Here is a 26,494-nt window from a genome sequence, read left to right as displayed (position 1 = left end):
GACATGCTATTTCTTTTTTTTGAGATGGAGTCTCACTTCATCACCCAGGCTGGAGTGCAATGGTGTGATCTCAGCACACTGCAACCCCCTCCCCCCAGGTTTAAGTGATTCTCTTGCCTCAGCCTCCTGAGTAGCTGGAATTACAGGTGCATACCATGCCCGGCTAATTTTGTATTTTTAGTAGAGACAGGGTTTCAGCATTTGGTCAGGCTGGTCTCAAACTCCTGACCTCGTGATCTGCCCGCCTCAGCCTCCCAAAGTGCTGGGGTTACAGTAGTGAGCCACCGTGCCTGGCCAACATGGTATTTCTTAAACTGGATGGCAGGCACACAAGTGCCCATTACACTGTCAATGCCTTTTGGATGTCTGAAATATTTCAGCATTTAAAAATAGATATGGCCAGGTGTGGTGGCTCATGCTTATAATCCCAGCACTAAGGGAAGCTGAGGTTTGAGGATTGCTTGAGCCCAGGGGTTAAAGACCAGACTGGGCAACATAGGACCCCTTCTCTAAAAATATATATATATATATATATAATTTCAATTAGCCAGTCATGGTGGTATGCATCTGTAGTCCCAGTTACTTGGGAGGCTGAGGCAGGAGGATCACTTAAGCCCAGGAGGTTAAGACTGCACTGAGCAGAGATCGTGCCACGACACCCCAGCCTGAGTGACAGAGAGCCTGTCCCAAAAATAAATAAATAAATGTGCATAGAGAAATATTGAGCAGAATTTTGAATGTATATTTTTCTTCCTTTTTTGTGATTCTCTATCTGTAATGATCTCATGTTGTTTTTGAGAAATAAAATAGTTGTTTAACAAGTGAAAAGCAGTTATATTTAATTTTTTGCAAAAGTATCACTTCCCCAAATGATTTGCTCTGCAGCACTCATCTGCATGTTTGAGTCTTGAACTATTGCTGATTTGAGCCCATATGACCTGAGAAACATCCTGAGGCCAGAGCACAAGCCTTTAGCCCAGGGACACTCATATGGGTGTCCCCCAAACCCGGTTTCTTGGTGATGCCTCAGAAACTGGGTTTGACCTCACCAGATATGTCGTAAAAGGAGAATTAATCAGTAGTCAGGGAGAAAGGCTGCTGGGCTCTCTTTTTCAGCCACAGCATTAAGTTAGGAGAAAAAAAAAATCCAGGGGTGGAGAAGATGAGAGAAGTGAAGAAGCAAGAACAGGTGTGGTGTGTTTTCTTTGTAATGAAGTTGAGTCATTCTGCAGCCAACTCAATACCATGCAGCCTGAAGCCAGGGAGTTTTGTTTTTCCTAAGCAGTAGAATCTGACTCTGCCAGCAAGAAGCGTTTGACTGCTGTTCCTTAAGACATGCAGGGGTTTTTTTGTCTTGTTTTGTTTTGCATAATGGACACATTTCCCATGCAGCCACTTTCCGGGTTCTTTGTCATGTGTCAAGGTAAGCGGTTAGAAAACTCCTCCGTGGGCCACGGGGAGGCAATTTTCACCTAATACAGAATGCTTAAGATGGAGAAAGCCAACTTTTCAATATCGCTTCAGGGACCAGATTTTGTGCATTCAACACAGCTGAATGCAAAGTCAAGAGTTAAAATTGAGTGTATTCTGACAAGGAGATTGAATGAGGGAAGTAATGGCAAGTGAATTACTGCCCCCTGGTGGCCACATACAGTAATGGATCATTTTGCTGTAATAGCCCTTTGAGTCTTGTCTTCCTGTGTTCCGTGCCATCTTCCACTACCCTCTACAATGGGGTTACAATCTGGCAACCCTGGAAAGCCAGCCAGCAGGCATGCCAATTGTCTTAAAATCTGGAGATACGGCCGGGCGCGGTGGCTCACGCCTGTAATCCCAGCACTTTGGGAAGCCGAGGCGGGCAGGTCACGAGATCAAGAGATAGAGACCATCCTGGACAAAATGGTGAAACCCCGTTTCTACAAAAAATACAAAAACATATTAGCTGAGCGTGGTGGTGCACGACTGTAGTCCCAGCCACTCGGGGGGCTGAGGCAGGAGAATTGCTTGAACCCAGGAGGTGGAGATTGCAGTGAGCCGAGATTGTGCCACTGCACTACAGCCTGGGCGACAGTGTGAGACTCCATCTCAAAAAGAAAAAAGAAAAAAAAAATCTGGAGATATGCTTAAAAATCTAGGCCTCACATTTCTTTTGAAAAATTGAAAACTCTGTCCACTTTTTAGACTGCATCCCAGCTAATATGGGTTAGAGCTGAGAAGCTGCTGCCCACTTTAGACAAGGCATGTGCCCTCAAATCTGCCACACTGGCCCCCCCATTGTCTCATGGCCAGGCAGTTTTACTCATTAGCAGTTCCCCCATTGCTCCAGGATTTACTACACGTACCCTAAGCTAATTAAAGAGCTAACAAAGACAGGAGGGTGCCTTCAGAAGCAGACAATTACATTGCTTTATGCCTGGGTGTGGACAGAGGTCCACAAGTCCCATAATACCCAGCTCAGTGAGAGTAAGTGACTCGTTCAAGGTCACGCAGCTAGCAAGCAGTGGGCCTTGCATTTGAACGCACATCTGTCTCGCCCCCAAGCGTCACTGTTTTCTAATGTACCAACTGTCACCCATAAGCTGGCTGCATACCAGGCCCTCCTCTGGGGAAGGTTTTTACAATGACATTACTAATTGGGCCATCAGGAAGTGCAGTTCAGAGGACTCCAAGAGAAAAATATTCATGACCTTTGTTGAAAAGATTAAAACAAGAATAATCACCACCCTGATATTGTTCCTTAAAAACTATGGTTCTGGCTGGGTACGGTGGCTCAAGCCTGTAATCCCAGTACTCTGGGAGGCCGAGGCAGTCAGATCACTTGAGGTCAGGAATTGAAGACCAGCTTGGTCAACATGGTAAAACCCCGTGTCTATTAAAATACAAAAAAATTAGCCGAGTGTGGTGACACACAACTGTAATCCCAGCTACTCCGGAGGCTGAGGCAGAAGAATCGCTTGAACCCAGAAGGTGGAGATTGCAGTGAGCCAAGATCACCCGACTGTACTCCAGCCTGAGCAACAGCGCAAGACTGTCTCAAAACAAACCAAAAACCTCTATGGTTTGTCCTGCTGCAGGTGTTTCATGCTCATCACTACCAAATTGCTTGAGCACCTACTCAGTGCCATGCTCTGTGCTGGGGGCTGGGAGCTGTAAATGCTGTGGGGGGTGCAGGGGGCAGTTACAAGATATGAACAAGGGGCCCAACAGACAAGGGCCAAAGCTGCTTAGTCCTCACCTTGCAATGTCCCCAGTGGTGTCCTTCATGACAGCATGACTCTGGTCATCAGCCCCAACTCTGCCCTGGGCCCGGACAATTTGTTCCGTGCTGTGGATCAGTGGCTTCCCTAAACTGGAATCAAAACAAGACCTATACAAGGTGCGATGGGGGTCTCTCCCCGGTGGGTGGGGCAGCCTGCAGCTCTGGCCATTTCTTCTGTGGATAATAAAGCAGCAATGACTTGGTGTCATCTAGAAATAATTACAACAGCTGATCTTTATCAAGAGTTTGCTCTGAGGACAGGTGTGGTGGCTCACGCCTGAAATCCCAGCACTTTGGGAGGCCAAGGTGGGTGGATTGCTTGAGCCTAAGAGTTTGAGAACAGCATGGGCAACATAGCAAAACCCCATCTCTACTTAAAAAACAAAAAAACAGCCAGGCATGGTGGTGGGCACCTGTAATTCCAGCTACTCAGGAGGCTGAGGCAGGAGAATTGCTTGAACCTGGGAGGCGGAAGGTGCAGTGAGCCAAGATTGCACCATTGCACTCCGGCCTGGGGAGTGAAACGCCGTCTCAAAAAACAAACGTTAGCTGGCATGCGCCTGTAGTCCCAGCTACTAGAGAGGCTGAGGTGGGAGAATCGGCTGAAGCCCAAGAGACAGAGGTAGCAGTGAGCCAACATCACACCACTGCACTCCAGCCTGGGCAACAGAGTGGGGTGGGGGGGGTGAGAAAGAAGAAAGAAGAAAGAAAGAGAGAAGGCAGGCAGGGAGGGAGGGAGGAAAAAGAACGAACAAGGGAGGGAGGGAGGGAGGAACGGAGGAAGGGAAGAAAGGGGAGAGAGTTTGTTCTGTGCCAGATGTATAGAATCTCATTTCACCCTCCCATAAAACCTGGGAAGAGTTAATATTATCACACTGTGTGCAGTTTACAGAAAAGCCTAAACAGATGATCAACAGGATCAAGTCACTTGCTGAGTGATTCAGTTTGCAAGTGACAGAGCTGGGATTTGAACCCAGGGCTGTGTGACTCCCAACAGTGACACCCACAGCCACCACACAGCCCTGCCTCTGAGGGCACTACATGCCACAGAAAAGGTCAGATCTCAAAGCATCAAGCCTTCCGCAAATCCTGAACTGGATGCCAGAAGCAAGGTAGGCTGTTTGTCTCCATTTTACAAGTGGGGACAGTGAGGCTAGGAGTACCGTGCCCAAGGTGACACAGAGAGTAAATGGCAAAGTCTGATTCTGATCTCAGGTCTCTCTGACTCCCCAAAATCTGAACTGCTAACTTCTTAATGCTTAGCGTTTCTGGGGCACCTCCCTAGATATTTAAGTTCAGCATTTGTGGATTAAGATGGAAGTGTCCGTTCTCTGCTTCAAGGAGAAAATTTCTCTCTGGGAAGCCCAAAGAACTAGCCAGGTCCTTCTGGAGAGTATGCAGATTACAAAGTCAGGAAGGATTGAGCAGGGTGGCTTGCATCTGTAATCTCAGTGCTTTGGGAAGCCAACGTGGGAGGATCACTTGGGGTCAAGAGTTCGAGATCAGCCTGGGCGTATTAGCAAGACCCTGTCTCTACAGAAAATAAAAAATCAGGGTCAGGCGCAGTGGCTCATGCCTATAATGCCAGCACTTGGGAGGCCGAGGCGGGCGGATCACAAGGTCAGGAGTTCTAGACCAGCCTGACCAACATGGTAAAACCGCATCTCTACTAAAAATACAAAAATTAGCCAGGCATGGTGGCACACACTTGTAGTCCCAGCTACTCAGGAGGCTGAGGCAAGAGAATCACTTGAACCCGGGAGGCAGAGGTTGCAGTGAGCCGAGATTGAGCCACTTCACGCCAGCCTGGGTGACAGTGCGAGCCTCCATCTCAAAAAAAAAAAAAAAAAAAAAAAAAAAAAAAAAAAAAAACCCAGAAATAAGAAAATTCTCCGGGCTGTGGTGGTGCACACCTGTAGTCTCAGCTACTCGGGAGGCTGAGGTGGGAGGATCACTTGAGCCCGGGAGGTGGAGGCTGCAGTGAGCTGCACTCCAGCCTGGGCAACACCAGGAGACCCTGTATTTGAAAAGAAAAAAATAAGATTTTTAAGTCAGGGAGGAAAAGCCAAAGAAGGAAAGAGAAAGAAGGTGGCGGCAAACCCAGCAGCATGGGGTGGGGGCTAAAAACAGGTGCTGCGCAGTCACGGAGGCTAACAGGGTGAAGGCGTGGATAGCATCAGCAACTTCATTTCACACCCGGGAAAACTGAGGCACACGACAGCTGCTCCGGGACGAGGAGACCCCACGAAGGGACCGCCGTGGAACTTCGAGTTTCCGGGCCCACCAATCAGCGCGCCCCAGTTTCCCGCACCTGCTCCTCCCACCAGTGGCCTAGGCCCCGCCCCTCCCGCTGCTTATTGGCTGCTACTGGAACGAGACAAACGCAAGCGACAACCAATGGGAGTGGCCCACGGCGCGCCTTTCCCGGGGAAGCAGACGCGGACGCGGGAACCCGGAAATGCGAGGGAAGGACAAGTGGGGAAAGCCAATCCGCCGCGACGAGGGCAGCGGGCCGTCCAATGGCAAGTCACCGAGGGCGGGGCCAGGGGCCGGCTGCGAAGGAGGACCCGGGAGCCGGTGGCCTCGGAGCTGGGAGCGCGGGGAAGGCTTTTGGGGTACTGACAGCCGCGCGCGGTGAGAAGGGGGCAAGCGCGAGGGGCTCGAGAGGACGAAGCCGGGAAGGGTGCGGCGGGGTCGCGAGCCCTGGGTTCGGGAAGGAGAGGCTCCGCAGTCTTGGAGGGGACTTAGACCGGTCCCCTCCCCTGTCCGGGCCTCAGTTTCTCCCTTTCCAGGGAAGTGAGGGGGAGAGATTCGCGCCTTCCCTAATACCCCTGGCACCGGCGAACTGCCCCTTGCCTGTACAGCTCGGTCCAGGAGCCTGTCCTTCGGGAAGCCCTCCCAGACCCCTGGACCCGCGCAGCACGTCAAGCGCGCCCCTATTAAAGCGCACCCTAAGCCATTCCACATGTTCTGTGGCAACAAGCCAGGCTCCCCATAAGACTCTGAAGCCCGTGATCCATCAGTCATTCCCGAGTCAGGACCAGCCCAGAGCAGGTGCATAGGCCCTGCCTAGCAATAAGGTGGAGGTTGTGACCTGGGGACTGGGCGCAGGGGCCCTGGGGTTTCCTTTCAAACGCCTCTGTTTACCTCCTGTGGACCTTCTGGAATTTAACTTATGCTCTCTGTGCCTTGATTTCCCTTGTCTGTAAAATGGAGTTGGGGGTAGCTCTTCCTTCTTAGGGTGGTGGCATGAGGGTAAGATGAGGCGATGCGTGGCCAGTACATAGCTCAGCGCCCAGCACCCCATAGTTGCCTAATAAGTGCTTATTGTTACCATAATGTTTGCGTACCTGGCCGCCCTCCACTCCCACTGCCAGCCCGAAGCACATACAAGCCCCCTTGTCACTGAGGCCAAGCTCTGTAGCCCACAGCCTGAGTTCCTTTCAGGGTGCTCCAACCGCTCATCCTCTTGGTGGTGTCCCTTCTGGACAGGCTGGGAATGGAAGGCCCAAGAGGGGAAGGGCACTGTGGGCGCTGTGGCTGAATATCAGGGTGAGGGCAGTAAATGAGGCCACCCAGCAGTTGTGCTTATCAAAGATTGGGTGTCAGAACTGCTGTGGCTAATCCGCTTGTGTGTATCTCTTGTCAGTCATTTGCGTCCCAAATGTTTGACATATGTCCCCAAACCAAGTGTTTGTGATCAGAAGCCACAGGGATGTGTGGTAAAGGAGCATCACTTTAGAGCCGTGAAGTTCCTGAGTTCAAGTCCTAAGGCTGTCACTTGCTCACGGGGCGACTTTGGGCAAGGGACTTCACTTCTCTGAACGTTTCCTCACCTGGAGAGTGGGGTGAAAACATCAGCTCAAGTCACTGTTGAAGATTGCAGGAGGTGGCCTGTGTGAGGCGTTTGGTGCTGAGCACAGGGCCTGGACTGTAGCAAGTACTCGATACTTGTTGGACCACAGTAGTTATTTTCACAGTCGCGCTGCCTGGGAGGTGGCCCCAGTCCTTCCAGCCTGGCCCGCCTCTATCTAGTGAGGTCCACTCCTTGCCTTGTCCCCACACCCCCATCTCTCTAGTGAGCTAAAAGAGCAGGAAGTCGCCAAGCTCATCTTCCGGCTGAAGTCACGCCGCATCCTGAACGTGTCTGTTTCTCCTGCAACTCTTGGCTCCTTGCAGATCCTGCTCCCTCTCAGCCACCTGTGGACATGCGCAAGGGGCTCACTCCTGAGTCCTGACGATGCTCATGCCGATGGCTTCAGTGATGGCAGTGACTGAACCGAAATGGATCTCGTTCTGGGGCCGCTTCCTGTGGATGACGCTGCTGAGCATGGTGCTGGGGTCCCTGCTGGCCCTGCTGTTGCCACTGGGGACTGTGGAGGAGCAGTGCTTGGCTGTGCTCAAAGGCTTCTACCTGCTCAGGAGCAAACTGGACAGGGCGCAGCATGCCACTGCCAGGTGCACCAGCCCATCCACGGAGCTCAGCGTCACCTCCAGGGACGCAACACTGCTGGTGGTCAAGACCAAGGCCTCTCCAGGTAAGACAGACTGGCCGTCTTCCTCAACACTCGTAGACATTTATAGAATGTGTGCCATGTCCCGTGTGCAGGGTGGGGTATTGTGAACAAGTCAGCCCTGAGCTCCCAGCATTAACAAGCTGACAGGTGACTGAGAGTGTCATGATTGTGGTCATGGGGAAGCACAAAGGGCTGTAGGGGCATACCAGGAATGCTCCCTGGAAGAGGTGACACCTGAGCTGGGACTTAGTTGTAAGTAGGAGTCATCCAAGGAGAAGGGCATCCAAGGAAAAGACCTCCAGGCAGAGACCGGAGGGTAGGAGAGAGCCTGGGGGCATTCGAGGAACTAAAGGAAGTTGAATGTGTGGGGCTGAGCCTCACAGGTGGCCGAGGGGCCAGGACAGCAGGGCTTGGGTAAGAGCAGGCTCCCCACCTCCACCAGGAGTTCTCTGTGGTGGGGACTGACATAGGCATTGTCAGATGGTGGTGGCATCCCTGGCCTCTCCCATGAGATGCCTGTAGCACCCCTACCACCTCCCCGGTTATGACAACTAACCAGGTCTCCAGCTGTCACCTAATGTCCCCTGGGGCGCACAATCAAACCACTGGGTTAAAAGAGTGAAAGAACAGTCCCGGATGGTGAAGCCCCCAGAGTCTAGGAAGAGTGGGGAGTTGTTAACACCTTTGGGCCTGCAGGGCAGGGAACCTGTGTCACCAGCACAGGTCGAGCCGGAGATGTAGGAGAGGGGGCCTACACTGGGAGCTGTGGCCAGTGGGAAAGGCCCAGCAGAGCAGCACAGGTGACAGCCCTGAATGTCCTCTGCCCCCTACCCTCCCTAACAGCACTTCTTTGGTTCTCTTCCAGCAGGTAAGTTGGAAGCCAGAGCCGCCCTGAACCAGGCCCTGGAGATGAAGCGCCAGGGCAAGCGGGAGAAAGCCCAGAAGCTCTTCATGCACGCCCTCAAGATGGACCCGGACTTCGTGGACGCACTCACCGAGTTTGGCATCTTCTCGGAGGAAGACAAGGACATCATCCAGGCGGACTACTTATACACCAGAGCACTGACCATCTCGCCCTACCATGAGAAAGCGCTGGTCAACCGCGATCGGACGCTGCCACTTGTGGAGGAGATCGACCAGAGGTATTTCAGCATCATCGACAGCAAGGTGAAGAAGGTCATGTCCATCCCGAAGGGGAACTCGGCTCTGCGCAGGGTCATGGAGGAGACCTACTACCATCACATTTACCACACGGTGGCCATCGAGGGCAACACCCTCACCCTCTCAGAAATCAGGCACATCCTGGAGACACGCTACGCTGTGCCCGGGAAGAGCCTGGAGGAGCAGAACGAGGTCATCGGCGTGCACGCAGCCTTGAAGTACATCAACACGACGCTGGTTTCGCGCATCGGCTCCGTCACCATCAGCGACGTGCTGGAGATCCACAGGCGGGTGCTGGGCTACGTGGACCCCGTGGAAGCCGGCAGGTTTCGGACGACACAGGTCCTGGTCGGACACCACATCCCTCCCCATCCGCAGGATGTGGAAAAGCAGATGCAGGAGTTCGTACAGTGGCTCAACTCGGAGGATGCCATGAACCTGCACCCGGTGGAGTTTGCAGCCTTAGCCCATTATAAACTCGTTTACATCCACCCTTTCATTGACGGCAACGGGAGGACCTCCCGCCTGCTCATGAACCTCATCCTCATGCAGGCGGGCTACCCGCCCATCACCATCCGCAAGGAGCAGCGGTCTGAGTACTACCACGTGTTGGAAGCTGCTAACGAGGGCGACGTGAGGCCTTTCATTCGCTTTATCGCCAAGTGTACTGAGACCACCCTGGACACCCTGCTTTTCGCCACAACTGAGTACTCAGTGGCACTGCCAGAAGCTCAGCCCAACCACTCCGGGTTCAAGGAGACGCTTCCTGTGAAGCCCTAACCCTAGAAACCCTCCCTCAGTGACAAAGGATGTCCTGAGGTAGGGGGAAAAAAAACAAAAAACAGCATTTCTAGAAACCTAGTCCCTTCCCAAAGCAAAAGGAGAAACATTCTTTACCTCCAAACGTTGTTTTAGTTAAAAAAGAAAAAAAATTAAGTTATTAAGCCTTGTCTCTAAGATAACTTATAATTCAACCAGGCTATTTTCTTCTTTGGAGCAAGCTAGTCAGTGTTGTGTGGTGTCTGCTGTGTCTTGCTGGTGGCCGTGCCTTAGGGGCACCAGTGCTGCCGTTTGAGTTCTGGAGCAGAATTTGCACTAAGGTGGAGGAGCAGCCAGGAGGTGTGGGACAGGGCCCAGAGGCAGACATCACTCCACGTGCTGATCTGAAACGGGCTGAGACGTTCCATGACTGCACCTGGAAAGTTGGACCCCGGTCGCAGCTGAAAAAAGTGGTTGAAAGCTTGCTTTCTCAAGGTTTAGATTAGTGGTGACTAACTTCCAAGCAAACTGCAGAGAAAATGAATGCCGACACTCCTAGTTCAATCCCTACTTAACCTCCAGGAAGACTTTCTGAGCCATAGTTTGCGAACTTCAGTGCCAGCGGCTATTTTTTCATATTGAGACTATTTTTCTAATTATGAATCGGGGTAGCCATAAAGAGCTGTCTGTGGGCAGGGGAAACACAGGGGGATGGCCCATTTGGTTTTCTTTGGGTATCAGTGCTTTCCTCGCACTTCATTTGTGGCAACTTGGGCCAGATGTTTTCGTTTAAAAGTTCTCTGGGCTCGTCCTTCCAACTGTGTCGTGCTGTAAACCAGGTGTTATGCGAGTAGGCACCTGCCCTCGCTCCCCTGCCTGAGTTTTCTGTAGGTAGATGTTGAAGAACCTATCTGAGAAAACGTGCCACGTGGACACCTAGTAAGCATTTTTGATAATGAATTAGAGCACCAGTTTCTACTGAACAGAGCAAAAACCTTCAGCCACAGCCAGGTCATGTCCCTTTGGTCCTGGAGTTTCATCTACTTACTGCCTGGACCCCCAACTTCCACGGCCTTTGCTCTGTCCTGTGTACCCCTGGGAGGCAGAAAAGATTGCCTCAGAGTGGCCTTATTTTTCTCGTGACTTGTGAAATGATGCAGTTCTCAATGTAATATGGCCAAGTTTCCAAGCTGTCATCCTATGGAAGTAGAATCTTCTCTTTTCAATCATATGGCACAGGTGCCAATATGACTGCTGCTATTTAGTCAGAGTGGTGGAAGTCACCGAGTCCCCTTCCCAGTGATGGAGCCCGTGATGTCTAACACTGTACTGCACTTTGCCAGTGTGTGAGTGATTGCAAATATGCAGTGTTATCTTTGATTTGGGAATTCAGTTCCTGACAGTAATGAGGCCACTGCTCTACCAGAGTTTATACAGTTATTCAGTTGTATAAACAGCACATTCAGAGTAGTTTTTGAAAGGTCAAGAAAAATAAGTGAAAAGATAGGTGAAATGGCTCTAAATGGTAATTATTCAAACCTTTATAAAATGTTTTCACACTCTCATGCTGCCAGACGGACTTCTTACACTCTTCTCGTCTTGGTTTTATAAGCACACCAAGGTCGGACAGATGAGCTTGCTTGCTTTCTACTCAAGAACAAGAGAATTTGCACTTTAGCTCTATGTGAAGGATATTATTTTAACAAATTCCCGATGCTAATAAAGTTATTTTATTACATGAATCCCTGAGACTCTGCTGTCTTATTTGCGAGGTGTTCCCATCTGTTCTAAGGGCAATGGGGGTATTCTGACCTTTAGCCTTATTCATAATACTGTTCTGGGGGAGCAACAGATCCAAGATGGTGATTTCCACGAGCAAGTGAGCCAGAAGTTGCATAACCCACCCACCTAGGTGGATAAGGATGAATTACTAATTTTCTTGTTTTTTGTTTTTTTTTTTACTAAGACAAGTAACTGAAGTAGTTCCTCAGGTTTCTATTTACCATCAGTTCTGGATTTTCTAGGGAAAACACACAAACCCACTCATACGGTCCTGGGAATCCATTTGTACAACAGTCAACTCCGAACCTAAATGGGGTTCTGCTCAGGCCTGAAAAGGTGTGTCCCTGTAACAAGCCGGGGTTGACAACTGCAAGTATGACATTAAGGTCAGAATATTGGCTGCAGGCAAGAAAGCCAGTTAATGTGAAACAGCAAAAAGTAAGGCCACACCCACAGTGATCGTCATGGCTCTTCGTGTGTCAGGCCTCCAACCATGAGGGCTCCCTCTGAGCTACCCAAATCATTGCACCAGCTGAATGGCCTTCCAAGCAGCATCACAGAGAACACTGCGGGAAGAACGCATGGGACAGCAAAGGCTCTTGCTGCTGCCAATAGCCACCGCTTGAATTTAATTCAGAAGTAAAGCCTAGTAAAAAGTTTTGTGTAACAAAGAGATGGAGAGGAACCTACATTTTAAAAGACTTATGAGGCTTACCAACCAATGATCATTTATAGGAAGGTGGAAATTTGAGTGGACAGTTGATAACAGTAAGGGATGACCACTAATATTTCTAGCAGTGAAGGCCTTTCAGTACTGAGACACCTGCCACAACATTACTGGACAATCACGATGACATCTGGAACATGCCTAAAAAGAACAGAAGGTGAAGGGGAAACAGACATGAAGGAAGAGGGGCTGGGAGCTGAGGAATGCTGGAAGCCGAATGGTAGGCACATAGGAGTTTATTTTACTGTTCTACTTTTTAATAGGTTATATTAAAAAATGTTAAGTTAAAAAAAAATATAGAAAAGCCCGACTGATGCACAAAAACTTAACACAACAGATAAATGAGGAGTTGATTCCCATGACATAATACAAGGATTCCCTGACATCTTTCTCCAGACTGTGTAAATAAAGGAAGCTTCCCCTACTGAACTGGCAATGCTGTTTTCAAAGCAATAAATAGTATTTGATAAAAGATGTGAAGTAAAAAAGCTCATAAGCTCCAGTGTCAAACTGCTATAACCTAAATTGTATAAAACTGAAGACACATCACAGCTGAAATAATTTAAATCAAAGTGACAATGAGATTTGACTTAACAAAAGTTCTATTTACACATCCATTAGGTAAAGCAAGGTACACCCACTTCAAAACACATCCATATGTGAATGCACATCTGAGTACCGTTCAGCAAGAAGTTTTATGGGAACTTCAGTTTAATAAAGCTAAATGGGGAGAAGCGAAGTTTGCATTTAACATGGTATTAAACAAAACCAAAGGGCTGAAACTCATGTTTAGACAACACAGGTCACTAATCACTAGGCAAAGAAAACGGTCCACAGCAGGTGGCACAAATAATTCCTATACAAATGTTGCAAATATTCTGCTTTAAGGAAACATAAAACAATGGTTGACGTGTCATTTACAAATACAGAATATAAAAATGCACAGCCCCCTTGAACAAAAATCCAGCAAATGTTTTTAGATGACTTCCCTCAGACCCACCCCCACATTAGGCCATTCTGGTGAATTACTAGCATCTGCCGTTTCATCTTTTAAAAGAATGATGGGCACAAGTGCTGTCCAGGGTGGAAGACAAGTGTCATATAAAAAGGGGCCGGAGCCGGCCAGAAACATTTGGACAAGTACGTCTCAAAAACTCTTGTGTTCTAGTTTCGCTTCTGTACCTCAGTCTTGAAGATACAAAAGCCTCTTAGGACACCACATCCTGGGCCCAGCCTGCAGAGTGGTCACTTTTCTGCCACTGCCCTCAATATGAGGGAGCACTGAAAGGCTCTTGACTTAGGGCCTCTTCCCCTTTCTGTGAAGCAGAGGAGCCATCTGTGGTTGCGAGTGGCCAGCACACCAGGCCTGTCCATCCCCAGTGCACTGGTGGGTAGTGTGGGTGGTCCTCCGGGCCAGAGTGAAGTAAGGCATTTCCTGTCTCCCAGAGTCCCGTTCACTTTCTCAGAAACAGCTTGGCAAAATCGGCGTTGGACATCTTGGGTGCCTCGGTGGTGGGTGGGGTGGCAACTGCAGGAGCCGGGGCAGGGCCGTTCTCGGCCTGAGGAGCTGCAGCACTTGGGCGCTGCAGGGCACGAGGCAGTAGAGCCAGCTGCGTCCTTCCCTTCCCCCTCCTAGAAGAGCAAACACTGAATGGACCTTTTGAAGCAACAATTCGTGGCCCCTGGTTTATTTGTGAAAATAAGCCAACACAGTTTTAATATAACCAGAAGTTAAAAAGTGGAGAAAAAAAAAAAGGATGAGACAATCCTTGCCTCCTTAATTCTGGCTATTAAGTAAAAACTGCTTCAACAAACTTGACCTCGTTCAGTTTTGGCAAAGATCAACCCTGAGCACCAGTCACACTCAGAGGGGATCAGAGTGACTATCACCTCTCAGACCTCACCGGTCACCCAGCAATTCCGCTATCTCCTCCTCATCCCTATCAGGAAAAAAGCACAGCTTATGTGGATCATAGCTAGGGCTGTAGACTGGCCACACATGGGTATGCTCTGGACACCCTGCTCCAGTGGAGCCACAGTGATTACCACAAGAACAGCAGGTCTTGGCTTTTCTGTCCTAACAGGAAGCTAATTCATCCTGGTTAATCCCACCATGGTCCATGAACTGGTGCCAGCCAGGGTGAAGTCTGCACTAATCTACTGTGCAAGCACTTACGCTCCGTATGTCTGCGGTGAAAGCATGGGGCCACCTGGTGCCTTCCTGGCCTCCGGCTTCTCTGGAACCTTCCTCTGAGGAGGGTTGCTGATTGCCACTTTGATGACATTCTCTTTGATAGTCATGCCGTCCATCTTCATCACAGCCTGCGACGCCTGGGATTCATTTTCGTACTCCACGTAGGCCAGGCCCTGGAAGAGGCAAGATCCAGAACCAAGTCAGATCCTGCAGACCCAGGATGCAACCTCCTCCAGCAGGGCAGGCGCTGGGCCTCCTCCCAGAGACCAGCAGACCAGGACACAGCAGACGCCCCACCAACAGATTACCTTCCCCACCGCCGCATCCTCTTGTCTACAGGCTTATTTCCCCACCCTCCTCTCCTTCCCTATTGCTATTACGCGCTGTAACTTCAGATAACCCTTCCAAGTTCAGTACACCTTGTACGTGCTGCGGAAGTAGAAAGAAAGAAGGAAACAGACAGATGGACCAGTATAAATCCAGCAAATAAACCAAGAAGTGGACAGAACACAAAGCGAGCAGTCCAGGTGCCCAGGTGAGCCCTCGTGTTTCTGAGCCCTTACACCGCACCCCCCAATTTCATCCTCTTTTTCTCTCCATTAACCTGGATAAAGGGGAGGTAAAGTGGGCAGTGGGTAGACAGTAACACAAAACCACTTACTACTCAAAATGGGGCACAAAAGGACTTAGCAGGAGACTTGGGGGCAAGAAGGAAGGACAGGAGAAGATGTACTGCAATGGAGGGACTCAAGGGGCCTGGCTGGAGGCCCCATGGAAAGAGAGGCCTGGGACAGAGGGAGGAGGCTGCACCCCAAAGCCTGTGTGCTGCTGGTCATAGGGCTTCCCTTAAGCCCTATAGCAAGGGGCCAGTGTATGGTGAATTCATGATCATCTATTTCCAAGTGCCTTATTCTTTTTAGTACAATTAACTACAAACAGGTTAATCTGACTCCAAATATAAGTAGAGCTAAGTGTGCAGATCTTTCTGTTAAAATAACTTCTGTTTCTCAGCAGATGAACTAGGAACTCACCCTAAAGGTAAATAATCTTTGAACAGATACAAAAACGAAGTTTGCCTGAGCCTTGAAGAGGCACAATCTGCTCTAATGCTGACCTTTGGTTTGCCAGCCCGGTTGGTGACCAGCCTGAGGTCCTTCACGGTGCCATGAGCCTTACAGATTTCCTCTAGTTCCTCTTTAGTGCAGGAGAAAGGCAGGCCCGAGATGAACAGCTTGTGTTTCTCCAGGGAAGTGCTGTACCTGAACACCTATAGGAAGGAAGGGAGAAAAAAACCATGATTCGAGGCCTGATCTGGCTCACCTGACTCCTCTGACACCAGCCTTGTCCCCAGGAGCACGCCCAGCCAGGCAGACCAGAGCCAAGCCATGCTGAAGCTTGTTAACAGAGCCACCGGGGTGAGTCACTTAACCTCTCTAGCTTCCATGTCTTTCTCTGTAAAATGGCAAGAATAAAAGTGGCCAGTCACAGAGTCTGATAAGGATTCAATGAGGTGACACACATAAAACACATTTAGCACAGTCTCTTGTCACTACCAAGCACCCAGTGGCAAGTACCCACGCAATGAGTCAGACCTCAGTCAACCAGCTCAGGATGAACCTTGGCTCACAAGGAAGTTTAGAGCCAAACAGAGCATAAAACTTCTGTGTATATCCTAGATATCACTGCTGCAGGAAGAAAGTCCCTAAAGCAACCACAGATACAAGGCATTCTGTTTTTCCATAAACCTACCTTAAAATCGGGGTTTTTGCTCTTATCCACACAGGGGGAAACAAACATCGGCCTCCCTTCCACACTTTTACGGTCCATCTCCAGTGCCTGAAGGGCTGATTTCTCTTCTTTAAACTCCACATAACAATAGCCTCGGAAATCCCCGCGGTTGCTGAAGATGGGTCGGATCTGGACCACCTCCCCACAGGCCTCGAAGAGCGGCCTGAGCTTCACGTCCGGTTCCTGCATGCTATAGGGCAGGTTGCTGACAAAGACGGTGATGCTGTCCTTGCTGCTGTCGTGCAGCACCTTGGGCATGTCCCTCTTCAGGGAGGCTGCCTTCTCCTTTTGCTTCGAAGGGGGCTCCACATCTACAACGGCACATTTCCCAGCGGGCCCTGCTGCTGATTCCACGTTTTGTGTTTCTGCAGGTGCAGGGATGCTGTTCTCGACCCTTCTGCGTTTGGAAGGCTGCTCTACAGGTTTTCAAAAGAAAAGCAGCCTTGGTTAACCGTTACCTCTCTTCAGGGAGCTTGAACAGAGGTGTGATGTGAACGTGCTGTGATAGCTGCATGTGACACTCCCTCGCCAGACTCAGAAGGGCAAGCATCACCCCTGAGAAGTCTTTTGTGACCCACCTGAACTGTCCCACAACTTTCTGTGTGCCCCAGCTACACTCGGGTAAGTGGGCTTGGTCAAGTGGAAGTAGTAACATAAATCCCCATTGTCCACTCTTAATTAAACAAAAGCCCAGAGGGTCTCAAAGTGCAGAAGGCAAATTCCAGGGCCCCTCTCCTACAAAAGCCCAGGTCAACAGCGGTAGGACAGGACATGAGAATCTGCACTGGAAAAGCACTCTAGTGACTGATGCCCATGCCCCACAGAGCACATTTTGAAAAGCACTACAAAGGGTCTGTGGTTTCTAAAACACTTTTTTTTTTTTTTTGAGACGGAGTTTCGCTCTTGTTACCCAGGCTGGAGTGCAATGGCGCGATCTCGGCTCACCGCAACCTCCGCCTCCTGGGTTCAGGCAATTCTCCTGCCTCAGCCTCCCGAGTAGCTGGGATTACAGGCACGCGCCACCATGCCCAGCTAATTTTTTGTGTTTTTAGTAGAGACGGGGTTTCACCACGTTGACCAGGATGGTCTCGATCTCTCGACCTCGTGATCCACCCGCCTCGGCCTCCCAAAGTGCTGGGATTATAGGTGTGAGCCACCGCGCCCGGCCAACACTTTTTTCAATATTACCTTGTGTCCTTAAGAGAGCTTAACCACAATCTTCTACTCCAGTCTGTCCTCACCACTGCCTCCAGAAGGCCAGGACTAAAGCTCAACAGATGTCCGCCTCCAGCAAACAGACCTCCCCATCAGTTGACCCACCACCTTTGCAATGGGTGGAAAGCCCTGCACGCTGCTACTGTATTCAAGAGCGCCCCTGGGCTAGGTCCAGCTGACTGGCCCGCCTACCACTCCAGCTTCCTCAAACATTGCCCCATCCCTCTCCATATATCCAAGTTCAAACCCAATTATTTGCTGCTTACAGAAATTGCCAGGCTGGGCTAGGCCTTCAGGCTGTGCTAACACTGGCTCCCTGTCTAGCTCAGTCCTTCCCTTCTCAATGCCAGTCACTCGGTCTCCCCCCAGATTTCAAACCTCTTTCCCCACAGTCTTCCTGGTACAGAGCTGGCCCACTAGTGCCTTCTTTGACCTCCACCACTATTAACAACTCCATCTCCCACAGTCCTGATGACATGCCACCGTGGTCACATATCACATTTGTCTTACTCTACTAAACTGGGATGCCTAAGGGGCAATGAGCCCCCGTTAGTTATTTAGGAAAGCCCAAACAAGGTGTGCAAGCAAGGTCAACTCAAAGATGGATGACTCTATTCGCAGTTCTTTCTGGCTCACACATCTGTACCAAGAAAGTGTACAGAGTCCTTACACATCCAGAGACAATTGTTTTTTTTTTTTCTTTCTTTTTATGTGATGGAGTCTTGCTCTGTCTCCCAGGCTGGAGTTCGGTGGCGTGATCTCAGCTCATTGCAAACTCCGCCTCCTGTGCTCAAGTGATTCTCTTGCCTCAGCCTCCCAAGTAGCTGGGAAAACAGGTACCTGCCACCATGCCTGGCTAATTTTTGTACTTTTAGTAGAGACAGGTTTTCACCATGTTGGCCAGGTTGGTCTTAGATCCCTGACCTCAGGTGATCCATCCACCTCGGCCTCCGAAAGTGCTGGAATTAGACATGAGCTACTGCACCCCACCATCAGAGACAATTCTTTACATTAACTGACTCTCTGATATAAATATGACCCAGAGCTGCTCATCCCTGAAATTACAAGGGTGAAAGAAACACTGCTGGAAAATTCCACTAAGTCACAACCATTAAAAGCAGGGCCAAGGCTGGGCACGGTGGCTCATTTGTAATCCCAGCACTCTGAGAGGCCAAGGCAGGAGGATCACTTGAGGTCAGGAGTTCCAGACCAGCCTCGTTAACATGGTGAAACCCCATCTCTACTAAAATACAAAAATTAGCTAGGCATGGTGGCTGGCACTTGTAATTCCAGCTACACAGGAGGCTAAGGCAGGAGAATCGCTTGAACCCGGGGGTAGAGGTTGCAATGAGCTGAGATCACACCACCACACTTGAGGACGGAGAACAAAGACTCCCTCTCAAAAAAAAAATGTAAAAAAAAAAAAAAGCAGGGCCAAGCCTGGTAAGTCTGTGCAGGGTGAGGGCTGCTACAGTGGTGTGCAATGCTACAGCCTGAATGGAAGGAAGATGAACAACATGGGGCAGTGACAGGGACCCCGCCTGAGATATGGAAGCCAGAATGAAGATGCAAGGGGGTCCGTGCAGGGCCATACCTGGCCCCAGGTGTAGACCAGACAGGGTGGGGATGGCACCCAGGAGAAGGGGAGGCAGGAACAAGAAACTGATTTCTTAAGTACAGGTGCTGGATGGAATAAGTGAGGATGCTGGGGATAAAGGGAGCCAGGCTTCTCAAGGTCAGAGAAGGGTATGACACAGCTGGGCACAGCGGCTCATGCCTATCTTCCCAGCACTTCGGGAGGCCAAGGCAGGCAGGTCACTTGAGGCCACAAGTTTAAGACCAGCCTGGCCAACATGGTGAAACCCCATCTCTACTAAAAATACAAAAAAATTAGCCAGATGTAATGGTGTGGGCCTGTAATCCCAGCTATTTGGGAGGCTGAAGCACAAGAATCACCCGAACCTGGGAGACGGAGGTTGAAGTAAGCCGAGATCATGCCATTCATTGCAACAGGGTGAGACTCTGGGCAACAGGGTGAGACTCTGTCTCAAAAAAAAAAAATGAGTACATAAATTTTAACAAGAGAGAGAAGGTTGCTGCAAGTATGAACAGAAACCCTGTGGTGTTAGACTGGAACTGGAGGTACTGGTGTGACATCATGATTTTCAGTATATACAAATAGTTACAGAAGTAAATATCGACATAAGTGTCTGTGTACACATGCACCCACACACACACTCCCTACCCTCAACAACACAGGCCTAAGAACAATACCCAACAGCAGTGAGCATAACTAGCACCTTCTAAATACCACTCATCACTCAAAGGAACCTTGGAGAAATGACAGACTCCAGGGCTGAGTTAGGGAAGATGACCCTTGGCAATTTTGTGCTAGAAGGTAAGGAAATGATCAAAGAACAAGGGGACGGGTCAAAGGGACATAGAAGCCTGTGTGAAAAAACTCTTGCTAGCCAAACCTGGGATAAGTAGAGCATCAACATAAATAATTACCAAAAGGGCCATCACCAGCAATGAAACAAAGCGAAATCAGAGGCCACCTGATGGGACTCAATGAGCAGGCCACAGGAGCACCACAGGAGCATTCCTTCCCGAGATGCATGAGCGGAATCCAATCCCCAGGGAGCCTCAGACACACCCAGGCTGAGGGACACAACAGAGTGTGTCATCAGAGTAAAAACAAGAGTATAGGTCATCACAGTAGAAACAAAGCTGAGGAGTGCTCCAGACTGAAGGAGATCCAGCAGACAGGACAACTCGACACAACAGTGTATCCTGATCCAAATCCTTTCACTACAAAGGACATGCCTGTGCCTGGGGTCTGAATATTAGACAGGAGTAGTGCTCACTGCTAACCTTGGCTCCAATGGCTGCATTCCAGTCATGGAGAAGAGGGCCCTTGTTTGCAAGACATACACCCTAACAGTCATCAAACGTGATGGATATCAAGCTGGTAACGCATTCTCAAATGATTCAGGGAAGAACATTCTTCAAATGTTTTTGCAACTTCACTAACTTTGAGACGTTTCAAAACACAATTTCTCAAGAGCTCCTTACCTTCTTCATCATCGCCCCACTCCTTCTCATCATCCTCATCTGCTCCGCGCTTATCTGGGCCTCTGGTCTTTTTCTTCTTTTTCAGTGCTTTCTTCTCAGCCCGGGCTCTTTTCCGTTGTTCAGCCTTTTCTTCTTCTTGCTGCACAAGGGCTGCTTCCTTCTCTGCAGCCTAGAAAAGTGAGAAGATGAGACATCGCTGCATGCGGGGATGACATTCACTGTACTTACTCGTCAGGAAAGGGGAGAGGGGGTGGAAATTCATTATTAAATGAAAAGCAGATATCAGGAGAAAAGGCAGTCAGGCTCACAGATATTCCACTCCAGGGCTCATTCAGGTTCCTTGGAATTCTGGATCTGACGTCTGTGTTATATTAGCAATTTCCCCACCTCAATCATTACTCACCAAAAGGAACGGGAAAAAGTTCATAAAACTGAGGCCCTAAATAAGTTGGGGGTGTTCATGTTCCAATGACTAGGCTAAGTGAGGCTCTTGTTCATTCTTTTTTTTATTAATTCTAGTAAATTTTAGAGCCAAAATTCCCTCACTACATGAAACAAGTACTTAATATTGGGGCTGAAGTTTTAGACCAATCTAAAACGATGATACAAGACAGGTTTACGCATTGATCTAAATATTTTATAATTAATACTGAGTAAAAGACACTTAGGAAAACATAAAACGTCTTGACAAGAAACATCTATACCAAATCAAACCAAAATAGCTAACAGGGGTGCCAAAGACTTCAAACATTGTCATTACCTTCAATCTCTGCTCATTGACACGAGCTAATCGGGTTTCAGTTTTCTGAACAGCTATATCCCAATCTTCTAAAGAACCTTGAGAGAAAGAGAAGTAAAACTTTTACTCTTTAGGATTTTGAAGGATATAATCAAATAAATTTTTCTTAATTTCTCTGTAACTCTAGAAGAGATTTCTCCCATCAAACAATAAGAAAATGTAATTAATCTAGGCTTGAAGTTTAGAATTCAAATAGTCCTTTCTAAGTGGGTTTAAAATGTCCTTTCCCTTTCAGGAGAGACTTGAAACCCAGAACATGATCTATTAAGGGCTCTAGACGGCAAAGAATATGAAAACATTGTCATGCCATGCAAAAGGTACATTTATATTAAGACTGAAGAATTGGCCAGGCGCGGTGGCTCAAGCCTGTAATCCCAGCACTTTGGGAGGCCGAGGCAGGTGGATCACGAGGTCAAGAGATCGAGACCATCCTGGTCAACATGGTGAAACCCTGTCTCTACTAAAAATACAAAAAAATTAGCTGGGCATGGTGGCACGTGCCTGTAATCCCAGCTACTCAGGAGGCTGAGGCAGGAGAATTGCCCGAACGTAGGAGGCGGAGGTTGCAGTGAGCCGAGATAGCGCCATTGCACTCCAGCCTGGTTAACAAGAGCAAAACTCCGTCTCAAAAAAAAAAAAAAAGACTGAAGAATTTTAAGAGCTACTCAAATGTTCAGGCATTTATTTCTTATTTTTTGGTGGTCTTTGATTCCCAGTTCTGGGGAGTCCATACCCAAAATCCAGATCAATACCCACAGATAAATTCACATTATTTTCCTAATGGTTCTAGCTCTATAACACTGAAGACTCTGAAATTTAACACAGAACACATTGAGCCATTTGCCTCTCCAAGCTCCTTTGTTGGGCAGACACTGCATTGGAGCACAGTGGTTCTCAATGGAGGGATCCTGCCTATCAAGGGACATTTGGCAATGCTGAGAGACACTTCTGGTTGTCATGTTTGGTTGCAGGGGAAGGCTGCTACTGGCATTTCATGGCTACAAGCCAGGGATGCCGCTAAACATCCTACAACGCACAGTCCCCCTGACAAAGAATTAGAACTCTGTGCTGAGTGACATCACAGAGTCCTCCTGGTAGCTGCAGAATCTGAGAGGAGCTGCAGGAAGATTCGTTTTCAGGACACTCATGACAGTCTAAGCATAAGGCACCACTTAAGAGGTGGCAGCATAAACATAGTCTGTCCCCAGATTGTAACCACATGCTCCTACTTGAGACCAAACAGCAAATGGGTCAGGCTCCATGCAGAAGAGATCCAGCGGTCCTACCTTCTGTCCTCTCCATGGTGAGCAACACTTCGCAGACATGCTCTGGGTAGTCACTGGTGCACTGGACGGCCCGGTGCAGCGCCTTCCGGCAGTGCTGGGTGTCACCATGTGCCCTAAGGCAGAAAACAAACAGTTGCTGCCACCAGCTCACCAAAAAAAAAAAGGCACTCAAAGGAAGAAGCTGTCTTCTCCCAGGTAGAAACTCACTCTTCAGTAACTCTAGCTTCTGAGGAGATCTTAGCTTTCAGATCTATCCACGATACTTTCTCCTTCCACAGTCTCTACAGTCACCTACGAAGGCTTTCCCTAAACCACTCTCTCCCTCAGCCATGTAGGGACTATTGGAAAGCGTACCTGGGAATGAGATCTACAACCAGCATTCTGCCTTTACAGCATTCAAATTGCGCACATGGCAGGGGAATCCCAATAGCTCTTTGTAACCTGATACAGTCCCTAGGGAAATTTTACTATGGAGTCCTACCCGAGAGGAGTAGAATGCAGGGTAGTGTCAAATTTCATACCCAGAGTCAGATTTTTTTTTTTTTTAAAGATGGAGTCTCACTCTTGTCGCCTAGGTGGGAATGCAATGACGCAATTTTGGCTCACTGCAAACTGCAACCTCTGCCTCCCAGGTTCAGGCAATTCTCCTGCCTCAGTCTCCTGAATAGCTGAGATTATAGGCGCCCACCACCACATCCAGCTAATTTTTTTATTTTTAATAGAGACGGGGTTTCACCAGGTTGGCCAGGCTGGTCACAAACAGATCTATTTTGTATACTGCTAATCACAACAGCCACACAACAATTCTGTTAGTCCTAACTGTTATGAAACAGTATATCCGCATTTGTTTTTAAAACATTTTAAATCTACAGAAGTATTATATATACATATAACGACACTCAGAAAAAATTCAGAGCACTGGTTCTCAAAGTAGGATCTACATATGTATCCCCTTGGAGATCCCCTGAGGATCTCCAAAAGCCTCTTAGGGGGCCTGCAAAGACAAAACTCCTTTTATGATAAATACCAAGATGTTACTAGACTTTTTCACTATGTTGATATCTTCAAGACAGTGCATAAGAAATGGTGGCCCTTAGCACAAATCAAGGCTGTACACATTTTTTTAATGCACTGTGTGGCCGGGTGCAGTGACTCAACACCTGTCCCAGCACTTTGGGAGGCTGAGATGGGCGGACCACAAGGTCAGGAGTTCAAGGCTGGCCTGACCAACATGGTGAAACCCCATCTGTACTAAAAATACAAACATTAGCCAGGTGTGGTGGTGCATGCCTGTAATCCCAGCTACTCAGGAGGTGGAGGCAGGAGAATCACTTGAACCCATGAGGCAGAGGTTGCAGTGAGCCAAGACTGTGCCACTGTACTTCCGCCTGGGTGAAAGAGCAAGACTCCATCTCAAAATAATAATAATAGTGCACTGTGTGATGAAATGCTACGTACACTTAAAGCCTTTCTGCATAATGAAGTAAATGGTTATTGCAAAAAACAGAAAAGCATGTTACTGTTTGAGTTGCAAGCTGATCAAGCCACTTTTGTCATAGACAACATTTTTACTTGAAAGAACACTTGAGTGACAAACCAGTCAGTTACTCAGAACTGGGTATTTAGCAGACATTTCTGAAAATTAACAAAGTGAGGCTGCCACTGAGGAAAACCACTGACATTATTTGTTGCATGTGATAAAATTCAAGCTTTCAAGTGAAAATTATAATCTTTGAAAAACTTGTATCTGCCACCACAAATCTGACAGCTTCCTACTTAAAATACTTTTCTACTAAAATCAGTACAGATATGAACAAATATGATTTTTTAATACTATAGAATGAACTAAGTCAACATTTGGAAGAGCTGCATAATTTAGTGAATTGGGATTTTTCCAAATAATATCATAGAATTATAGCATCATATAAAAGATAAAAGAGACAAATGGATATTACTGTAACAGAATCTGTCGATATGGTTTCAGATTCCACGTGCCAACACTAAAGTTTTGCTATAATATGTATGAAAGAATATCCACAATTATCTGAAAATGCAACTAAAATACCTTTCTTTTCTAACCTCTTATCTGGGTAAGGTCAAATTTTCTTCACACTCTTCAATAAAAACAGATCACAAAAGACGGAACGCAGTAACAGGCATGAGAATTCAGCTGTCTTATACTAAGCCAGACTAAATATATATTTGCAAAAATAGAAAGCAATGCCACTTTTCTCACTAAATTATTTTGGGGTCTGGAAAACAGTCACTGTTCAAAAAAGTTTATTAATGTCAAATGATTTGTTATATTTAAATGAATTTAAATGTTTTTTAGATTTCTCAATTTATAAATTATAAATATCAATAGAACTCACATGTGTAAGTTTTTTGGGATCCTCCAATTCTGAGTGGAAAAGGGATGGTGAAACCAAAAAAAATGTGAACTACTGACCTAGGGGGATATTCAACAAGCTTTAACAGTGGTTATCTCTGGGGTGGGATGATAAGAAACTGTCACTTTCAGCCAGATGCGATGGCTCACGCCTGTAATTCCTACACTTTGGGTGGCCAAGGCAGGAGGATCACTTGAGGTCAGCATGACCACATGGTAAAAACTGTGCCTCTACTAAAAAAAAATACAAAAATTAGCCAGGTGTGGTGGACCACACCTGTAATCCCAGCTACTCAAAAGGCTGAGGCAGGAGAATCGCTTGAACCCTGGAGGTGGAGGTTGCAACTGAGATCACACCATTGCATTCTGGCCTGGGCGACAGACCAAGACTCCCCACCAACGCCAAAAAAAGAAAAGAAACTGTCATTTTCTGTCACATATTTGTGTAAATATTCTGACTAATTTGGGCACACAATGTTTTTTAAATAGGGAAAAAACATTCAAAAATAAACGGCAATGTAGCAATGCTATGCAATGTATAATGTTCAAGATAAACTGAAAAGTTGGTCACTTTTTTTTATGTTTTCCCCATGTTATAAATATTGTTAGGCATATCTTATTTCATCTGAATAAGTTTTAAAGGCTTGTAACACATGTATGCTTTAACTGCATTTTCATTACAAAAAAATTTAAGCATAGAAAAGTCTCAAAGAATGGGTCATGCACAGTTATGACTGGGTCAGTAATTTGAGTTTTTTTCTCTTAGCTTTTCAGTATTTTCTACTTTTCTATAAAAGCAATTATAATAAAAAATAAATAGTTCCAAAAGGTCAAATAAAATATCATGCCCAAAAATAAAAACAAAAGCAAACGAAAAGAAATGCATGGCTATAAGAGTTCCAGGCACACAATGCGATGTCTGGTTCTCTAGCCCTGTCCATTAAAAATGTACCCACTAATGAAAAAGATAGAATGAAAGAAGGCAGCCCAGTTCTAAGGAGCTTGCCCAAGCTGGTAGGAGTCAGCCAGGAGTGATGACAGGGGCATAGCTGACAAGCACCGCCTCCCTCCTCTCCCCGAGGTCAGTTACCTTTCCAGGTTGTAATACTCTAGCCACATGTTGGCGTACTTGGCGTTCCCTCTGGTCATGATGCTATCCCAGAGTTCCCGAGCTTTCTGCATGTTATTGCACAGCCGAGCCTACAGTGCATCAACAGGCTGTTAGGAGGCCTAAACCTTATGACATTGACACCCGTCATACAAGGTACTTCCAACCAACACACATAAAAAGCACCCCATGACTATCAGTGTTACAGATGACCCTGGGCATTCCCCAGGCCTCCCTCTAGTGGTAAAAGCCCCAGCCCAAACACTTGAGCCTTTCTGCAGTGACAAGTTTATCTGCCTACGTTTCCTGAGAACCGAGAGAGGGAGTGCATTGTATTTACTGGACAGTAATTTGTTTTTTATTTTTATCAAGCAGAACTAAAAGTATTTGAGAGACAATGTTAAAAAAGACTGATCTAATATTAAATGCACACTC

At 47.8% G+C, this 26,494-nt stretch overlaps 2 protein-coding genes across 5 annotated transcripts in view; one reads left to right on the top strand and one right to left on the bottom strand.

The window, feature by feature from the left end:
• Positions 1–5,807: 5,807 nt before the first annotated feature.
• On the top strand, positions 5,808–11,438 carry FICD (FIC domain protein adenylyltransferase). 3 transcript variants are annotated; one of them, XM_003932290.4, is made up of 3 exons: positions 5,808–5,893; positions 7,439–7,797; positions 8,642–11,438. In XM_003932290.4, the coding sequence occupies exons 2-3, from the start codon at positions 7,500–7,502 to the stop codon at positions 9,715–9,717; spliced, it is 1,374 nt and encodes a 457-aa protein (XP_003932339.1). In that variant the 5' UTR covers positions 5,808–5,893; positions 7,439–7,499; the 3' UTR covers positions 9,718–11,438. The 3 variants fall into 3 exon arrangements, with proteins under 3 accessions (XP_003932339.1, XP_074258384.1, XP_074258383.1); XM_074402283.1 differs by having other exon boundaries at positions 5,813–5,893; positions 8,645–11,438; XM_074402282.1 differs by having other exon boundaries at positions 5,820–5,874.
• A 985-nt stretch (positions 11,439–12,423) lies between these two features.
• SART3 (spliceosome associated factor 3, U4/U6 recycling protein) overlaps positions 12,424–26,494 on the bottom strand; it is a 39,935-nt gene continuing 25,864 nt past the window's right edge. For both annotated transcript variants that reach the window (XM_074402280.1, XM_039471550.2), the window contains exons 12-19: positions 26,042–26,151; positions 22,563–22,675; positions 21,238–21,314; positions 20,478–20,646; positions 16,149–16,603; positions 15,514–15,666; positions 14,382–14,572; positions 12,424–13,837 (exon numbers count right to left, since the gene is read on the bottom strand). In XM_074402280.1, the coding sequence (XP_074258381.1) occupies positions 13,660–13,837; positions 14,382–14,572; positions 15,514–15,666; positions 16,149–16,603; positions 20,478–20,646; positions 21,238–21,314; positions 22,563–22,675; positions 26,042–26,151 (1,446 nt within the window). In that variant the 3' untranslated portion in view covers positions 12,424–13,659. The remainder of the gene's footprint in view (positions 13,838–14,381; positions 14,573–15,513; positions 15,667–16,148; positions 16,604–20,477; positions 20,647–21,237; positions 21,315–22,562; positions 22,676–26,041; positions 26,152–26,494) is intronic.

Source organism: Saimiri boliviensis, chromosome 7, assembly GCF_048565385.1.
Source record: "Saimiri boliviensis isolate mSaiBol1 chromosome 7, mSaiBol1.pri, whole genome shotgun sequence".
Classification (NCBI taxonomy): domain Eukaryota; kingdom Metazoa; phylum Chordata; class Mammalia; order Primates; family Cebidae; genus Saimiri; species Saimiri boliviensis.
The sequence above is the reverse complement of the archived record's forward strand: the minus strand, read 5'-3'. Positions and strand labels throughout refer to the sequence as shown.

Bases quoted from the DNA above. Each gene is read 5' to 3' on its own strand.
- FICD (XM_003932290.4), top strand. From the start codon at position 7,500: ATGCTCATGCCGATGGCTTCAGTGATGGCAGTGACTGAACCGAAATGG. The intron at 7,798-8,641 runs GTAAGACAGACT...GTTCTCTTCCAG, and splicing joins CAAGACCAAGGCCTCTCCAG to CAGGTAAGTTGGAAGCCAGA.